Source organism: Ranitomeya imitator, chromosome 3 (assembly GCF_032444005.1).
Source record: "Ranitomeya imitator isolate aRanImi1 chromosome 3, aRanImi1.pri, whole genome shotgun sequence".
NCBI lineage: Eukaryota > Metazoa > Chordata > Amphibia > Anura > Dendrobatidae > Ranitomeya > Ranitomeya imitator.
Window position 1 is genome coordinate 542,668,842 of NC_091284.1, and position 19,549 is coordinate 542,688,390.

A 19,549-nucleotide genomic window follows, 5' to 3' on the forward strand; every position below is an offset into this window, starting at 1 on the left:
AAGGGCGAATTCTAGAAATGTTTTTGAGATGCAGATAAGGAGAGCGAGCCAGTGATCGGATGTGGGGGTGAATGAAAGCTCGGAATCAAGTATGACCCCAAGGCAGCGGGCATGTTGCTTTGGAGTAATGGTGGAACCACACACGGAGATGGCAATGTCAGGCAAAGGTAGGTTAGTAGAGGGAGAAAACACGAGGAGTTCAGTTTTTGACAGGTTCAGTTTCAGATAGAGGGAGGACATGATGTTATAGACAGCGGTAAGACAATCACTGGTGTTTTCTAAAAAGGCAGGTGTGATATCAGGAGAAGAAGTGTATAATTGGGTGTCGTCAGCATAGAGATGGTACTGGAAACCAAATCTACTGATTGTTTGTCCAATAGGGGCAGTATACAAAGAGAAGAGGAAGGGGCCTAGGACTGATCATGTATAATGCATAGCCCATAGTCCTCAATATTAGTATAATACACAGCCCATATTCTTCATATGATATAATGCACAGCCCATAGTCCTTCAAATAGTATAATGAATGCACCTACATATGTAATGCACAGTCCATAGTCATCTATGTATTATAATGCACAGCCCATAGTCATCTATGTAGTATAATGCACAGCCCATAGTCATCCACGTAGTATAATGCACAGCCCATAGTCATCCATGTAGTAGTATGGCCACTACACAGCCCATAGTCATCCATGTAGTATAATGCACAGCCCATAGTCATCTATGTAGTATAATGCACAGCCCACAGTCATCCATGTAGCAGTATGGCCACTACACAGCCCATAGTCATCCATGTAGTATAATGCACAGCCCATAGTCATCTATGTAGTATAATGCACAGCCCATAGTCATCTATGTAGTATAATGCACAGCCCATAGTCATCCATGTAGTATAATGCACAGCCCATAGTCATCCACGTAGTATAATGCACAGCCCATAGTCATCCATGTAGTAGTATGGCCACTACACAGCCCATAGTCATCTATGTAGTATAATGCACAGCCCATAGTCCTTCAAATAGTATAATGAATGCACCTACATATGTAATGCACAGTCCATAGTCATCTATGTATTATAATGCACAGCCCATAGTCATCTATGTAGTATAATGCACAGCCCATAGTCATCCACGTAGTATAATGCACAGCCCATAGTCATCCATGTAGTAGTATGGCCACTACACAGCCCATAGTCATCCATGTAGTATAATGCACAGCCCATAGTCATCTATGTAGTATAATGCACAGCCCATAGTCATCTATGTAGTATAATGCACAGCCCATAGTCATCCATGTAGTATAATGCACAGCCCATAGTCATCCACGTAGTATAATGCACAGCCCATAGTCATCCATGTAGTAGTATGGCCACTACACAGCCCATAGTCATCTATGTAGTATAATGCACAGCTCATAGTCATCCACGTAGTATAATGCACAGCCCATAGTCATCCATGTATTAGTATGGTCACTACACAGCCCATAGTCATCTATGTAGTATAGTGCACAGCCCATAGTCATCCTCGTAGTATAATGCACAGCCCATAGTCATCCATGTATTAGTATGGTCATTACACAGCCCATAGTCATTCATGTAGTATAATGCACAGGCCACAGTCATCAATGTAGTATAATACACAGCCCATAGTCATCCATGTAGTAGTATGGCCACTACACAGCCCATAGTCATCCATGTAGTAGTATGGCCAATGATAAAAATAAATTTAAAAAATCTCACCTTTCTTCCACTTCCCCACCGAGAGGCGTCCTCTTGTAAAGCTGGCAGCTGACTTCAGCGTACAAGCGACAGGAGCACGATGTCACTGCCATGTGCTACCGGTCATATGCATGCCTACATCAGCTGCTGGCCTCTGTTTGGTCGGCAGCTTGTATTTCCAGCCATGGACCCAATGGGTCTGTATGCTGCAACACACTTCAGATGAATGTGCGTCCAAGCTCGTATATCCACCTCAAGTATTTGCTGGCGTCAGTGGTCCCCTCACCTGTAGGGCCCAGGCGGTTAGAGCGGTGACCGCTGCGACTGCGGTAGTTATGCCCCTGCCAACAGTGAGTTTGTCCAGGGCCTCGGCACTTGCCAGGTGGTGATGCTGGTCCTAGTGGTACTAGATGTCTTGTTTGAATCCAGTCTATCCCATAATCCTCCGTGTTGTGATGACGAAGATGTTGGCTGTATGTCCCACGTAAAACACTTCATTCTGCCACATTGAGTGCTGATTATTCTGCCGAAAGCTGAAATCTATGACAAAAGAAACATGATTAGCCATATAGCAATTTGCTTCTGTCCAAAGAATGCAGAACGAGTAAATTATGGTTTCCAGCCATCCTTAAATTCATGGGCAGTCGTCAAAATTACACAGGTTTTTTTCCAGTGCATATGAAAAAAAAAGATGGAGGCGATTCCTCAAACTTTTTTTTCCCCAGATTTCATCAAATTCATAACGACAGGCGGAGTTCTCTATGCCACAAATCTTACGCCAGCAGGATTTATGGCAAGGCGCACATAGCCACGTATGCCAATATGCGTCTCACCTGAAAGTGTCTGCTCCAAATCGCCCCCTCATCATGCCTGGCCTGAGGAAGACATCTGTCTAATGTTGAAATGCGTAGCCCTTAATCTTTCAATACACATTTATGAAGGTATTACCTGCCTGTCTGTCGCAATTCGCAGCAACTTTATCACCCTCTTTTTTATTTCAATTTTGTAAATCATTTTTCTGATACATGGTGGTTCCTTGACCATGTATGCTTTTTCATAAATTCCTATAATAATTAGTAAAATCTGGCCTGAAATTTTTGACCTGAAAAAAAAAAACCTCAAAACCTCCCTTTACGAGAATGTGCAAATATTCAGTTTAATTTCCTGTCCCTTTTCTACGAGCATGTCAGTGACGTGCTGCGCTGCTCCAATAGGTGGCCTACTTGGATAACTGCTGGATCTTTTTTTGCTGATCCTTTGACCTCTCAGCAGGCGAGAGAGTTGCAGGAAATGTACTTCCAGAGGAGAACGTCCTGCTTGCTAGATCAGGCCTTTCACTGTTCCTTCAAGCTTTTCAAAAAGAATCTGAATGCTGAGAAAAAACACTCTAAATCCTGTAAATGCAGCAGTTCTCGGGCAAGCAGTGTTTGTGTTGGGTCATTATGGTGATTTAGAAAAACAGTGCTGAATCCTGGTATGTTTTTATTCTCTTTTAGTTTTATGTGGTGTATATGTGTGTGGCCTGGTTCTGGAATATTCTGAATGTGCCCAGGAAAATGTGGAATCTTTATGTTTATGACATTCTGAATTAAATTATTTGTTACATATCTTACTTGAATTTGGCAAAGCTAATTCTATATTTGTCATACTATCAAACAAACCTTACAAAGTGCAACATGACTCAAAAGTCCAAGTGTGACTTGACAGTAATTTTTACAAACATTACAACCGAGCGGTCAAGACAGAGGTGTATTTAGGGGTGGGGGCAGCCGGGGCATGGGCCCCGAGTGCAGCCGGCAGGGGGGCAAAGTCAGGCTGCCTAATGGAGCTGTGGTTCGAAGTGTGTCTCCCGACTGCATTCTGCCGCCCCCCAGACTGGGATTCAGTTCTCTGGGCCACCTGTCAAGCTGACAGCCGGCTCCCAGTGTCTTTCAGATGCGAGTACAATTGAAGCTCTGACCACCAGGTCAGAGCCAAGTCAGCAACGTGATCAGGTCATGTAATCACGCTGCTGAAATCATTTGCCGATGCAGAGAGCATGGTGGTAAGTGGCTCACATTAGTGGAGCTGAAGACACTGAAGATGGAGGGGAGATTTAGTGTAACAGGGATGGGGTTATTTAGTGTGTATGGGGGGTATTTACTGCATGTGTGTGTGGGATATTTACTGTGTTTGGGGGGTATTTCGGGCATGTGTGTGTGGGGTACTTACTGTGTGTGTGGGGCGTGTATTTACTGTGTTTTGGGGTATTTAATGTGTGTATGTTGGGTATTTACTATGTGTGTGTGGAGTATTTACTACGAGTGTTGGGGTGTATTTGAATTTGAGGACACAATACGAGGAGGAAAGGGTGATATGGGGGGATGGATGCAGACACAGTATGGTGAATGGCGGTATGGGTGCAGACACAGTATTAGGAATAAGGAGAAAATGTATGTGGACACAGTATGGGGAGCGAGGGTGATGGGAAGACCGTAGAAGATGGAAGTCTGCAGAAACTAGCTGTGGGTGAGAAAACTCATCATAGCGTCTGGACAAGATGAAGAAGAAAAGAAAGAGAACAACTACAGAGACAACGTCGTTGATCAGGTATCTGAATTTAAATGTTTTTTTTGTGAAACTAATTCTCATATTTTTACTTATGTTAGGAGGATTAAAGGGGTTGTCTAAGTTTGTGATGTGTCTGCAGTCATTCTATGTGACTGCAGACTTCTGAATTCTCACAGTGCATATTGCAGGCTGGCAAGATTCTCTCGTGCCAGCAATTTTTATACATATGGTCACATGCCGACTAGACATGCATGGCCTCACTCAATGAAAGTGAATGGAGCGGGCTGGACATGTCTAGTCAGTAATAAACAAATCTTGCTGTGAAAATTCACCAGCCTGCAGCCACCTATAGTGACTGCAGACTTTCATCTCAAACCTGGTTGCACCCTTTAATTATAAAATGAAGCCCTGTATTCAATCCTCACAATCAGGAATCAGCTTTGCTTGCATGATCCAACAGTCATCACATGGCCACTTCACTCATATGCGATTTTCAAACTTTTGGTCACGTGACAACAAGCTTCTTTTCCAGCTTCTCTCAGCTTTTCACTGAACATTGAATTAGGGTGAGCAAAGTGTGCAAATCACATATGTGCTTGGGGGTGCGCCAAACTGAATTCTTGCCCCGGGTGCCAGAAAACATAAATGCACCTCTGAGTCATGAACTAACCTCACCAAGCCAAATATTGCAAATTCAAAGGAAAGAAATGTAGCGCACTCCTCGGTCCAGACATAAAACTTGAGCTTTATTGGAACATCTTACAAAGAAAAGCGGGCGGGAGAAAACGTGTTGGGGGATGAAGGACTACAGCTGTTTCGCGCAGAAGGCGCTTCTACAGGTCCTAATGCAATCCATTAGGACCTGTAGAAGCTTTTCTTTGTAAGATGTTCCAATAAAGCTCAAGTTTTATGTCTGGACCGAGGAGTGCGCTACATTTCTTTCCTTTGAATTTGCAATATTGGTATTCTTTGGATGCAGCACCCTCATAGAGCCGACTATACGAGAGGACGGAGTCTCAGCTATCTGGATAATTTCCACACACGAGGGGTAAGTGCATTGCAGCGGTGCTGTTTTTCCTTCTTTTTTCTACATTTTTTACTCACCAAGCCAAATGACCAGGTGAGTATGTGATCCGACCCAACTTCAACCTAACTAACATAAGACAGCTGTCATTGCAGCCATGCTGTTGAATGCTATATGTATGATCAGTATGTCTGATTTACAATTCTATGAATTTATAATTTGTTTTAATGTCTCCATCTGTACAGAGTCATGTCTTCCATCAAGATTGAATGTGTAATCACTGAGAGGTATCGAATTGGAGAGTCACCAGTCTGGGATGAAAGGGAAAGTCTTTTAGTATACGTTGATATTACAGGACAGAAGGTCTGTCGCTGGGACCCCACTACTAACAAAATCCAAAGTGTATCTTTAGGTAAATGTCACACAATCAAAATTAGTTATTCATGGGGTTGGAACCATTATGACTGTGAACATTATATATTAGATGCAAACAATTACTGAACTAATTACTGTAACACAAAGTAGCAAGTATTTGTGAAGTGTAAATGAAATGATACATGGTTTCCTAATTGTTTTAAAAATATTAATCTGAAAATTCTGATGTGCATTTGTTTTTACCCCACTGAGTCAATACTTTGTAGGACCACTTTTCGCTGCAATTACTGCAGCAAGTCTTTTGGAGTATGTCTCTACTTTGACTTTGCACATTTAAAGGCTGCAATTTTGCCCATTCTTCTTGGCAAACTAGCTCTAGCTCAGTGAGATTTAATGGAGATCATCTGTGAATAGCGATTTTCCAGTGCCACAGATTGCCAACATGACGTAAGTCTGGAGTGAGATTGTTCCATTCAAACACATGAAAATGGTTTCATCTAAAACACTCCTTTGTAGCTCTGGCACTATATTTAGGGTCGGTGTCCAGCTGGAAGGTGAACCCTACGGCCGGGATCACACATGCGAGAAACACGGTCGAGTCTCGCATGTTAATACCCAGCACTGCCGTTGGCACTCAGGAGCGGAGCGTGCGAATCCATGTATCGCTATGCGGGCGCACGCTCCGCTCCGGAGTGCAGGCGGCAGTGACGATTATTAACATGCGAGACTCGGCCGTGTTTCTCGCATGTTTGATCCCGGCCTACATCCCAGTCTTGAGTCTTTTGCGGCCTCTAACAGATTTTCCTCCAGGATTGCCCTGTATTAAGTTCCATCCAGCTTTCCATCAACCTGACCAGCTTCCCTGTCCCTGATTTTTTCAGGTTGAGGGCAGTGTTAGTTTTCTGTCACACAATAGCATTTTGCATTTAGTCCAGAAATTTCTACTTTAGTCTCTTCTGACCAGAACACTTACTTCCACGAGCTAGCTGTGTGCCCTATGCGGCTTTTTGCAGACTGCAAACATGACTTCTTAAGGCTTTCTTCTTGTCACTCTTCCACAAAGGCCAGATTTGTGCAGTATACGACTAAGGTTATGGTCACACTGTCACTATCAGTATTTGGTCAGTATTTCACATGAGTATTTGTAAGCCAAAACCAGGAGTGGGCAAAAATGCAGAAGTGAATCTGTGTTTCTGTTATACTTTTTCTCTCATCATTGTTCCTCGCCTGGTTTTCGGTTATAAATACTGACGTAAAATACTGGCCAAATACTCATAGTGTGTCCTCTGCAACTCTTCCACAGTGATCATAGATGTCTTGGCTGTTTCTCTAATTAGTGTTCTCCTTGCTTGGGATGTCAGTTTAGGTTGGTGGCCATGTCTTGGTAGGTTTGCAGTTTTGCCAAATGCCTTCCATTTTTAGATGATGAATTGAACAGTGCTCTGTGAGATGTTCAAAGCTTGAGCTATTTTTTTTTAGAAATATTCTTCTACATAACTTTGTCCTTGACCTGTCTGGAGTGTTCCTTGGTTTTAATGATACTGTTTGATCCCTGTTGTTCTCAAACAAACCTCTGAGGCCTTCACAGAACAGATATAGCTGTGCTGAGAATAAATTACACACAGTTGGACTCAATTTACTAATTAAGTGACTTCTGTAGGCAATTGGTCCCTCAGCATTTTATTTCTTTATTCAATTTTCAGATGTATTTTTTTTTTTTAATAATTAGAAAACCATGTATTATTTCCTTTACACTTCACTAATACGTGTTACTTTTTTGTTAGGTTGTCACATAAACTACATTTACGTGTGTGTGTGTGTGTGTGTGTGTGTGTGTGTGTGAGAGACGTGAAAAAACGTGGAAAAGTTCATGGGATATGAATACTTTTTCAAGGTACCATATAGGTTAAAGGGAACCTGTCTTGTCTTCAAATGCTAGAAACCTGCAGATGTAGGGTCAATCTGCAGGTTAACAGTGTTACAAAGCTCCCTGACTGCCTTATCGAAAGCACTGCTACCGGGCGAAATGAACTTTAATACTCCTGGGAGCTTCCAACTTTCAGTGATAGAGGCATGCACAGAGCGACTACAGTACACAGTGAGCGGCGGCTGTAAGCTCGCCCCAGCACTCTGACAGTTCATTCTGCACAGGTGCGCTGCAGAGCGAGTTGTTAATGAAAGTGCCAGGTTGTGCTTACAGCCACTGCTCACTGTATACAGAGCGGTGACTTAATCTGTTCCGGTCATGCCTCTATGCCCAAAATTTGGTGGCTCCCGGGAAGAAAAAAGTTAATTTCTTCCAGTAGCCAAAATTTCTGTATTACGTTCAGGTAACTTTTGAACTCTATTATCTTGCAGATTAACCCTACTTAATAGTATAACAGGACATGACAGTTTCCTTTAAATTATACATAATTCTAATTTTCAGTTTATTAATGAAGATGTCAACTTATATTGTCTTCTCTGTAGAGGAACCAGTCGGCTCAGTTGCCCTTCGAAAGTCTGGTGGCTATGTAGTTGCCACAGGCACTACATTTGCTGCCCTGAATTGGGAAGACCAGTCCGTAACCCCCCTTGCTCAAGTTGATGAAGATAAACCAAATAATCGTTTCAATGATGGAAAAGTGGACCCAGAAGGAAGATTCTTTGCAGGTGCAATAGAGTATATTTTTTTATTACTAGTTAAAATGGTTATCTCACCAAAACAACTCCTTCTAAACAAAAAAAATTTAAACAAAAAAGCATAAAATAAAGCCAATCTGGTGATAAGAAGATTTACAACTATCTGGTTTCAGGAAATTATCTGATATTGCTGGGGCAGGGTTCAATCATGTAATCTATGGATTGATGGAGTCCTCCAATAGGATGTCTCAGTATCACAGTAAAATACTACGGCATATGGAGTTATATGTAAATCGTTTCATCCAAGTATCTTTAGCCATAGTTAGTAAGGTATATGTTCTGCTGACACGGACCTCAACGTGCGTTTCACCACCTCTGTAGCTTCGTCGGGAGGAATTTTGAGAACAGAAGGGCTGTGCAGTTTGTGAAGAAGGGTTCAGAAGAATCTGTAATAGTTATATATTAGTAAGTGCTACAAATGTTAGAATGAAGATAAGGAGGAGAATCCCTGTTAATAATAAGTGTGTTTCCTATTAAATCAATATTTTAGAACAAGTCATGCTATGGACAATTGTGCAGTTATTAGATTCAATATTTGTGTTTTTAATTAAAAACCAGAAAGAAAACTACCACTATCTCCTTTGTTGACCAATTATTATAAAAAAAAGGCCAAACTATGATTGTGGGCTTTAATTAATATCACTGCGTTATTCTTTTCTTAAGCGACCCCAAGCATTTGTGAAGGCTAACTTGTATTACCTCCTCATAGGCACGATGTCCCAGGAGATCCGCCCAGCAGTTGTGGAGAGGAACCAGGGTTCCCTTTTTACTTTATATCCAGATCACTCTGTGGTGAAACACTTTGACATGGTGGATATCTCCAATGGTTTAGACTGGTCTTTGGATCACAAAACCATGTACTACATTGACAGCCTTTCATATACAGTTGATGCATTAGATTATGATGTAAAAACAGGAAAAACATGTAAGTTATATTTATATTCTGCAATGTTAAAATTAAAAATATGGCTCAAAATCATCAATGCATTTTCACCAGAATTCTAGCCCTTGAAATGTCATAAAAATTTAGCTTAACTAGATGTTGCTCAAAAATGTTGCAGCTTTTGTAATTTTTACACCAGTCCTGGCCAAGTCGTTCCCCTTGGGAGTGGGAGTAACTGGGTCAGGGTGGGGTGTGGTGAAGCCCACCCGGCAAGTTCATATTATATGCTAAAAAGTGGCATAAATTACTACAGAAATATACACCAGCCTCTGGTTGAAGTAACGTTTCTGGTGCGGAGGTGCCCGACAAAAGTAAGAGGCACCAAATTCATTAAAAGACATGCTCCTCTTAATGTGTTTTGTACATTTAACTCCAATGAAGGGGTTAATTTACACTGACATACAAAACACTAGTCTGAATAAACCCGTGCCTAAATGTATAAGATCATGGTGTCTTTGGAAATCAACTAAAACACAAGGAAAATATATCATTTGAGATATTTTTCATGCCATTTTTTTCATCTGTGACATTTTCCTTTTCCGTACGGGTGGATACGAGACACTTATTTGAGGGTAAGATATGGATTATGAATTGTTAATAAATCAAGCATCACTTTACAAAATATTTTTATTGCAGGGGCTATAGACCCTATAACAATCACTCCTTCAGTGTTCTAATCGTTGCCTCCATTTTGCAGAAACTGAAATTTACGGTAATTTATGGTGCTTGTAAATAGAACGTGGAGGGCACCACCTTTTATATAACACAAGATAAACTGTCCCGAATCTACCTCAACATGAAAAAATCATCATAGAGTCATAAAGAGCAGAAAGACATGTTGAGTATGAGATCAACAGGACCACAAAATTAGCAAAAATATCCAAAGTTTATTGCACAAAAACTGTAAACAGACCATACCATTAAAAACAATTAAAATACACCAAAAATACCCGTAATGACGGTAGTACAAAACATAACCCACAGACTAGAGTGTATCTTGGCACGAGGGTTGGGACGTATAATATGGCACCTCAAATATATAATATGGGAACAGTCATGATACTCAAATAGTTATCCAAAAAACACACAGTTATGTATATAGTTAAATAAAATGCCCATAGAATGTGCCTGTCCCAGCTAGTAGCCACAGGACCTGATGGATAGAAAGGATATGGATATGGACCACATTAAAGAGGGAATACCAACATGAGCACTATGCCCCTTAACATGTGTATAATATAGACCAAACCTCCAAAATACCATATCATCCTAGTTGTCATATCAGGCTGAATATAATAATCAAAACCTGTTTAGAGAGGCCACATGAAGAGACAGTCGCATTTGCAGAAATATCATACTTATGTCATGCCCATAGAATGTGTCGTGCTCCAAGCCTAAGATAAAGGCAGGTGAGCATGGGGTCCGTCCTGTCAGTTAAAGTGCCAAAGAGGTCCGTGAGGCTATGGGCAACAGCACGACACATTCTATGGGCATGACAAACATAATATTTCTGCAAATGGGACCGTCTCTTCATGTGTCCTCTCTAAACAGGTTTTGATTATTATATTCAGCCTGATATGGGCATAGTGCTCATGTTGGTATTCCCTCTTTAATGTGGTCCATATCCATATCCTTTCTATCCATCAGGTCCTGTGGCTACTAGCTGGGACAGGCACATTCTATGGGCATTTTATTTAACTATATACATAACTGTGTGTTTTTTGGATAACTATTTGAGTATCATGACTGTTCCCATATTATATATTTGAGGTGCCATATTATACGTCCCAACCCTCGTGCCAAGATACACTCTAGTCTGTGGGATATGTTTTGTACTACCGTCATTACGGGTATTTTTGGTGTATTTTAATGGTATGGTCTGTTTACAGTTTTTGTGCAATAAACTTTTGATATTTTTGCTAATTTTGTGGTCCTGTTGATGTCCTATTCAACATGTCTATCTGCTCTTTATGACTCTATGATAATTTATGGTGCTTGGTGCACTCTTGGAGTGGCCAAGAGGCTCAGTGCACTGTTCCGTCCATTGGTTCCACCTCCCTCACTAGTGATTGACAGCAGTGGTTGCCCAGAATGAGAACTGTCTGCAGACAAAGCTCAGGTAAGCCAGTGCTGTCAATTGCTAGGAAGGGAGATGGGGTAGTGATGAGCGAATGTGCTCGGATAAGGCGTTATCCGATCATGCTCGGGTTCTAACCGATTGTCTTCGGCGTGCTCAAATAATATGTTCGAGTCCCTGTTCGACAGCCGCAACACATGCAGGGATTGTCCGTTTGTTAGGCAATCCCTGCATGTGTTGCAGCTGTTGAACAGTCGCAAGACATGCAAGCGTGTGGACTGGAACATACAGTTCAAGCACGCCGAAGACACTCGGTTAGCACCTTATCCCACCATGTTCGCTAAGATGGCATGCAAACACAGTTGGCATAACAGTGCAATGAGTCTCTTGGCTACACCAAGGATGCAGTAAGCACTGTAATTCGCATACTTGACAAAACTGCAGTTAGTGTGATTAAAACACCACTAACGGTGCTTTCACATTACGTTGCGTCCCCGTCGGGCATACATCCGCAATCCCCTGCAAAATGGCGGACACTCAGACATAGTAGACTGCATCTGAGTGTCCGCCTGCTATAGGTGTACAGTCTTGAAAAAAGTGCACGGCAGAGCTCACATTCGCTCTGCCGTCACTACTGCAGACTATGGCCTCGTCGGCGCATATGTCCGGACCCCATTTTGCGTGGTATTTCGGACATATGTCGTGACGGGGACACACAACACAATGTGAAAGCACCCTTAAGCCATGTTCCTATGTAGCATAAATACTTGTTTTTTTTTTCCGCTGTGTTATTGTGCAGAAAATTAGCTCTGTTTAACTGTAAAAGCATAGTTAATGAAAACTCATGCCCACTGTGTTTTTAATGACATTGATCATTTGTGCAGTTTTTGATGACTTTTTCTCTATATGCTGCTATGGAGATCCTGAAAAAGAAGACATGTAAAAAAATGCAGTTTTTGTTTTTAATTGCAGGATCAAAGCTTTAGGCCACGTTCACACGTTCAGTATTTGGTCAGTATTTTACCTCAGTATCTGTAAGCCAAAATCAAGAGTGGAACAATCAGAGGAAAAGTATAATAGAAACGCGTCCCCACACACTGAGGTAAAATACTGACCAAATACTGAACATGTGCACGTGGCCTTATCGCACTAAAAAGAAGCATTATAAAACACTGTTTCGAGTCTGACCCCAAAACACATGAAATAAATACAAAAACACAAGCAAAAAACACACCAAATACACAGTAATCAGGTACGATTGTTATTGGATATTATGCTGCAGACATTTGAAAAAAAACTCTATATCCTCCCTTTAGACTGCAGCAGTCACATGCCAGGGTCATTTTGGGCCCTGTGTGATGTAGCTGAAGCGCATTATCAGTTGATTAAGTGCCTTACCAAAAACCAGCTGTTTCACCAAAATGCCGCACATCTGTTTTCCTGCAAAATCCAACAGCAACTTTACATACATTTTTAAATGACAGCGGCCCATGCCCCTTTGGAATTTGGCTATGTCACTACCGTGTTAGTGTGGCTCTATGGTTAATATAGATGTATGTGTAAACATTTTGCCAAAATTAATAACAAGTGGAAGTGGGAGGAAACGTCACATAAACTCGTAAAATTGGTTAAACAAACCTACATGGTGATTACACAGTCAGCGAATATATTCATCCCTTCTACACTTCCATGTGGAGCTGCCTATTTCTCACGGATGAAGCCAAGTTTTTACACCACCTGTTTGTAAAGAATTGACCTTGGGCAAAGGTTTGTCGCCTAGTTAAAAAGGCACAATTAGTAAACGTCTATCTAATTTTACTGACTGTAAGGTGCAAATAGGTGGAAAAAAATGTATCAACAGAATAATAAATGCAGTGCACATAGCTTAGACAGATACAAAAGGCACAAGAAAATGGTGTAAAAGGGCTAATATATTCTCCCCACATAATGTGTAATTTTACAAAAATACAAGCCTCTTAATGTGACATGTACAAGTGCAAGGTGATGTATTCTGTAAAATAAGATGCCATGCTAAAATACAATCTTCTCTCCGGTTAGTAAACATTTCATCCTAACATGCCTTTGGGAGTAACCACCTGTTAATGCCCAGAGACGTACAGACACTGGATACAGCAAGCATTGTTAAAGGCCGCCAAGTCATGGGCTGGGAAGTCACCAGCTCCCTACAGAATGGGTTGTATCATCTATTACTGGGGGTCCGAGACTCTTTTGATTACTTTGGTAGTAATGTCGACTGCATTGGTACTAGCCAGTATTAATTACCATAACTGCTTCTCTCCATAGCCAACCGCCGCCATGTCTACAAGTTACAGCAGGATGAAGGGATCCCTGATGGCATGTGCATAGATGCAGAAGGAAAACTTTGGGTTGCTTGCTATAATGGAGGCAGAGTAATCCGTATTGATCCTCTTGCTGGTAGGATATATAAATATGTTGTTCTTGTTTTTTCTGTAGTACGTTTTTTTTTTCCCCGAGAATATTTTTATTGCTTGATTTACCACCCTCATTGCAATAGTGTCCACCTTGAAAATCCTAGTAATTTAATATGGTAGGCACGTGGCAGAAAGTTGCTAGGTGCTCAATGGTAAATATCAACCATAGAATTTCCAAGGAAAATCAATCAACTCCAGTAATGCAATAAGATTTATTGAGATAACAAGTTCATCAGCATATTAATATATGTGAAGATTGGCAACGTTTCGGTCCTGTTTAGGAAGTCCTGAGGAAGAAGTTGGATAACTTCGAAACACGCAGATCTATAAAAAAAAAAAAAACATTTATTCATCCTGTGTTTCCTGGGTCCTTGGTCTAGGTTTGTGTTAGGGCCATCCGTTTAACGGATCCGTTAAACGGATGTGCTAATGCTGATGCCCAAAATTGCTTTTTTTCTACAATCGCGCTAACGCATGGTAGCATTGCGTTAGCAATAGAGGTCTATGCACAGCGAACGGATGCGTTAGAGTTAACGTACCCTAAAGTGCGCTAAACCACATTCGAGGGTGCGTCACAAAGTAACGCATCAATTCTAACACATGCCGATTTTGACATGCGTTAGGATGCGTTACGATAATGTAAGTCTATGGGCACGTTAACGGGGATTCGTTACATTGTGTTAGTGCCGCTAAGTAACGGATCCGTTAAATGGATCACCCTAATGCAATGTGAACCTAGCTTTACCGTGGAACCTCACCAGCAACGCAGAAAAAACACTCAACTCTCACTACAAATATATGTGATTGATCATACATTTGTAACGGTCAAAATAAGTAAACACAAATAGCTGTAACTACGGTAGTAGTATGATGGTCAATCAAACGTCCAGAGTGTGAACCAACTTTAGGTTATTCAGTAGTTGATTAAAAAGCCTGTTTGTTGGGCTCTCCATGTATGTGTTGTGACAGTGACACAGCCGTGACACATGCAGCAGCGGTGCTGATCAGCCGGAAAGCTCCAGGTATCCGGGTTCCCTCTGCAGCTTATTCTGTAAGCGCTATAGCTTGCCGAATAAGCGGGGAACCGAACAAATTCGCTCAATTCTAATTTATTTTCTCCAGTGTTGGGTAGTCTTGTAGCGACCCACTGCTTATGATTTTATGCCGAGGCTTCCATGTTTATTAGACATGATGTATCTAGTCACAAAGTTGTGCCTGCTGGTGGTCAGCCTCTAAAGGTACCATCACACTCAGCAACTTTGCAACGAGAACGACAACAATCCGTGACAGCAGCGTCCTGGATAGCGATCTCGTTGTGTTTGACACGCAGCAGCTATCTGGATCCTGCTGTGCCATCACTGGTCGGAGCTAGAAGTCCAGAACTTTATTTCGTCGTCAGGTCGGCGTGTATCATCATGTTTGACATCAAAAGCAACGACACCAGCAACGTTTTACATGGAGCTAACAACCAGCGAGAATGATAAGTGAGTCGCCGTTACGTCACTGGATCGCTCCTGCATCGTTCTGGAGTTGCTGTGTTTGACGTCTCTACAGCGACGCTCCAGCGATCGGCTCGTTGTCTATATCGCTGCAGCGTCGCTGAGTGTGACGGAACCTTAACTCCTTCTTCATTAGCATAAATGTATTATTGTATGTCTGAGTCACAGGAAGCAGTGAGATCGCTTGATATTGTACTGGGAATAAAATTAGTTTTCATGTTAAAGGCAAAGTGATCCAGACTGTGAAGCTGCCAGTGGATAAGACAACGTCTTGTGCATTTGGAGGAAAGGATTATGCAGAAATGTACGTCACATCGGCCTGTGATGGCATGGATGAGGACTGGAGTGCCCGGCAGCCCCAGTCTGGGGGAGTCTACAAGGTGAGTCATTGTTTTTCCTTATTTGGTTCAGTTCAGTCTTAATACAAATACACATGGCTGCAATGAGGAACAGACAGAGAGTCACCAAGTCAATATGATACTTTCCAAACCAAGAATGGAAAAATATTGTCTTGTTTTTTCCTTCTCTGCTTTTGTAATAATCCATTGTGCAAGACGCTTACCGTAAATGGGTTTCGAAGAATGAAGGAAATGCAATAAGCTGCCATATAACGAAAAATGTAAAAACTATTCCACTAGAGGCAAAGACATAACCCGGTATCACACAGAACAAGTAACCGGAAACTGGTAATATTGTGAGTACTGTGTAGTGATTCATCCATCCAGGTGGTTGATGACAGATTCCCCTGCCACAGACATTACCCCTCATGAGTTGCTACTCTGTTATGACCTGGTGGTTAGGACAATAATGGACCTAGTGGGTAAGAGCACACGGAATGACCTGATAGTTACTAATAATATAGGACGAGCTCTGAGACGTGTGAACTCTGCTGACCGCAATCCCTAATCCTATCACACACACTAGAAATAGCCGTGGATTGCTCCTAACGCTCCCTATGCAACTCGACACAGCCTAAGAAACTAGCTAGCCCTAGAGATAGAAAAATAAAGCCTACCTTGCCTCAGAGAAATTCCCCAAAGGAAAAGGCAGCCCCCCACATATAATGACTGTGAGTAAAGATGAAAATTACAAACACAGAGATGAAATAGATTTAGCACAGTGAGGCCCGACTTACTGAACAGACCGAGGATAGGAAAGGTAACTTTGCGGTCAGCACAAAAACCTACAAAGACCATGCAGATGGCACAAAAAGACCCTCCGCACCGACTCACGGTGCGGAGGCGCTCCCTCTGCGTCCCAGAGCTTCCAGCAAGCCAGACAAAATCAAAATAGCAAGCTGGACAGAAAAATAGCAAACCAGAGAAAAACAAGCAGTAACTTAGCTTCAGCTGGGAAGACAGGTCACAAGAACGATCCAGGAGAGAGCTAGACCAATACTGGAACATTGACAGGTGGCATGGAGCAATGATCTAGGTGGAGTTAAATAGAGCAGCCAGCTAACGAATTAACCTCGTCACCTGTAGAAGGAAACTCAGAAGCCGCAGCTCCACTCACACCCACCAGAGGAAGCCCATGGACAGAACCAGCCGACGTACCATGCATGACCACAGGAGGGAGCTTGACAACAGAATTCACAACACTACTCTGCCTGGGAAGACATTGAATGCCACCAAGACATGCTTCATACAAATGCTCATAGATTCTGTTCAAATTATTGTATTTTTCGGATTATAAGACACACTTTTTTCTGCCAATATTTGAAAATGAGTGTAGCTTACCGGCTGTGGTGGAGTGAGGTCCCAGGCTTGTTGATGGGGCGATGCTGCTGGTCCCAGGCTGGTAGGAGGGGTGTTTAGTGATGCAGAGACTCTGTTGACATTTTGTGAAAGCCCTGTGCCCCTGCACTTTCCATGCTTTTCAATGCAGTGGACTCCTGGAAAATTGCTGCCAATGGAGGCGCATGCGCAGATTGAGAACTTGGCACCGAGATCTTATCTCATTGCGCATGCGCCACCTCCGGTGGCCATTTTCTCAGAGGTCAATGCATTGAAAATCATGGCTCCGGGCTTTTATAAAATGTCAGTGGAGCCCCCCCTGCACCACCAAATACACCTCATACCAGCCTGGAGTCCACAGCATCAGCCCATTCCTACCTCCGCCAAACAGCACCTCCTACCAGCCTGGGGTCTGCAGTATCTCCAGATTCCACCTCTGCCAGCTTCCTGTAGCAGTGATCCTGCCACTTGGGATCCTGCATCACCGCTGCTGCCGCCTAAATATTATATGTATATATATATATATATATATATATATATATATATATATATATATATATATATATATATATATATATATATATATATATACACACACCGAATGTACTTTTGCAGTTACTGATGAAGGTCTCCTATTGAGACCGGAACATTTACTACCTTGGGATACAATAAACAATCCACTCCTTCTCATTGCAAAGTTGAGTGCCGGGTTTTCTGTATTATATGTGATTACGGTTTGGGAACCTACCTGTGCACCATCTTTGGCTGTGCACACGCCTATTCATTACATTGCACTGAGGAGAGGCTTCCGTCGGGCCACTCTGCTATAAAGGCCCTACTGGTGGAGGGCTGCAGTGGTATTTGACTTTGTGGAACTTTCTCCCATCTCCCTACTGCATATCTGGAGCTCATCCACAGTGATCTTGGGGTTCTTCTTTACCTCTCTCACCAAGGCTCTTCTCCCACGATTGCTCAGTTTGGCTGGACGGCCAGGTCTAGGAAGACTTCTGATGGTCCCAAACTTCTTCCATTTAAGGATTATGGTGGCCAATGTGCTGTTAGGAACCTTGAGTACTGCAGAAATTCTGTTGTAACCTTGGCCAGATCTGTGCCTTGCCACAATTCTGTCTCTGAGCTCCTTGGCCAGTTCCTTTGACCTCATGATTCTCATTTGGTCTGACATGCACTGTGAGCAGTGAGGTCTTATATAGACAGGTCTGTGCCTTTCCAAATCAAGTCATATCAGTTTAATTAAACACAGCTGGACTCCAATGAAGGAGTACAACCATCTCAAGGAGTATCACAAGGAAATGGACAGCATGTGACTTAAATATGAGTGTCTGAGCAGGGGGTCTGAATACTTATGACCATGTGATATTTCATTTTTTTTTTTATTTAGGTTTTATTAAATTTGCAAAAATTTCCTCCTTTCCTTTTTTTCAGTCAAGATGCACAGTGTACATTAATGTGAAAATGAACTTTTTTGAGTTTACCAAATGGCTGCAATGAAATAAAGAGTGAAAAATTTAAAGGGGTATGAATACTTTCCGTACCCACTGTTTAAACCATCTATGGATCCATTAGGAATAATGGTGGCACAGTGATGTGACCAGAGACATAGATGATTAAATTTTTAATGGCATACAGTAATTCAGGGATTGTCCAGCATTTATATATTGATAGGTCATCAATATCAGATCAGTTGGGGTTTTAACTCCATTACTCCCAACTGATCAGCTGTTTGCAGCCTCCACGCAGGTTGTATGTACACAATGTACAAATATGTAACAGCACAGCTCTGTACACAGTTCTTGAGTCCTTCTATTGAAGTGAATGGGAGCTGAGCTGTAGTACCTAAGAACAGCCACTATGCAGTATACAGATCTGAGTTGTTCTAGCTCCCTGTCTACATCCAGCCAGTGTAAGGGCTATGAGAGTACTTAGTATCAGATCTCCAAGATCTGATATTGGTGACCTATCCTAGGTCATGGACAACCCCTTTAAATTTATTTTTGAATTGTTTTACAGATAACTGGACTTGGTGTAAAAGGGATACCACCAAATTCATTTGCTGGGTAATTAAAGGAGCACAACTCGCCAAGTAAAACTAACCAAGAACATCTTCTACAGTTTGCACTCAGAAAGTCATTGCATTGCTTGATTAATAAACTTTTATAGACCGAGATCAATAACTTGTGTGTGCAGTTTATTTCCTAATAAAGGTGATAATAAAGGTACAGTGGGGAAAAAAAGTAGTCAGCCATCAATTGTGCAAGTTCTCCCACTTAAAAAGATGAGAGAGGCCTGTAATTGACATCATAGGTAGACCACAACTATGAAAGTCAAAATGAGAAAACAAATCGAGAAAATCACTTTGTCTGATTTGGCAAACTTTATTTTGCAAATTATGGTGGAAAATAAGTATTTGGTCACCTAAAAACATGCAAGATTTCTGGCTCTCATAGACCTGTAGCTTCTTCATGAAGAGGC

At 41.9% G+C, this 19,549-nt stretch overlaps 1 protein-coding gene across 2 annotated transcripts; it reads left to right on the plus strand.

The window, feature by feature from the left end:
• The first annotated feature begins 3,012 nt into the window (after nucleotides 1-3,012).
• On the plus strand, nucleotides 3,013-19,251 carry RGN (regucalcin). Of its 2 annotated transcripts, none has more exons than XM_069757858.1 (7): nucleotides 3,013-3,194; nucleotides 5,540-5,706; nucleotides 8,139-8,321; nucleotides 9,061-9,276; nucleotides 13,676-13,807; nucleotides 15,549-15,703; nucleotides 19,088-19,251. In XM_069757858.1, the coding sequence occupies exons 2-7, from the start codon at nucleotides 5,544-5,546 to the stop codon at nucleotides 19,136-19,138; spliced, it is 900 nt and encodes a 299-aa protein (XP_069613959.1). In that variant the 5' UTR covers nucleotides 3,013-3,194; nucleotides 5,540-5,543; the 3' UTR covers nucleotides 19,139-19,251. The 2 variants fall into 2 exon arrangements, with proteins under 2 accessions (XP_069613959.1, XP_069613958.1); XM_069757857.1 differs by lacking the exon at nucleotides 3,013-3,194 and adding an exon at nucleotides 4,157-4,309.
• The last annotated feature ends 298 nt before the right edge of the window (nucleotides 19,252-19,549 follow it).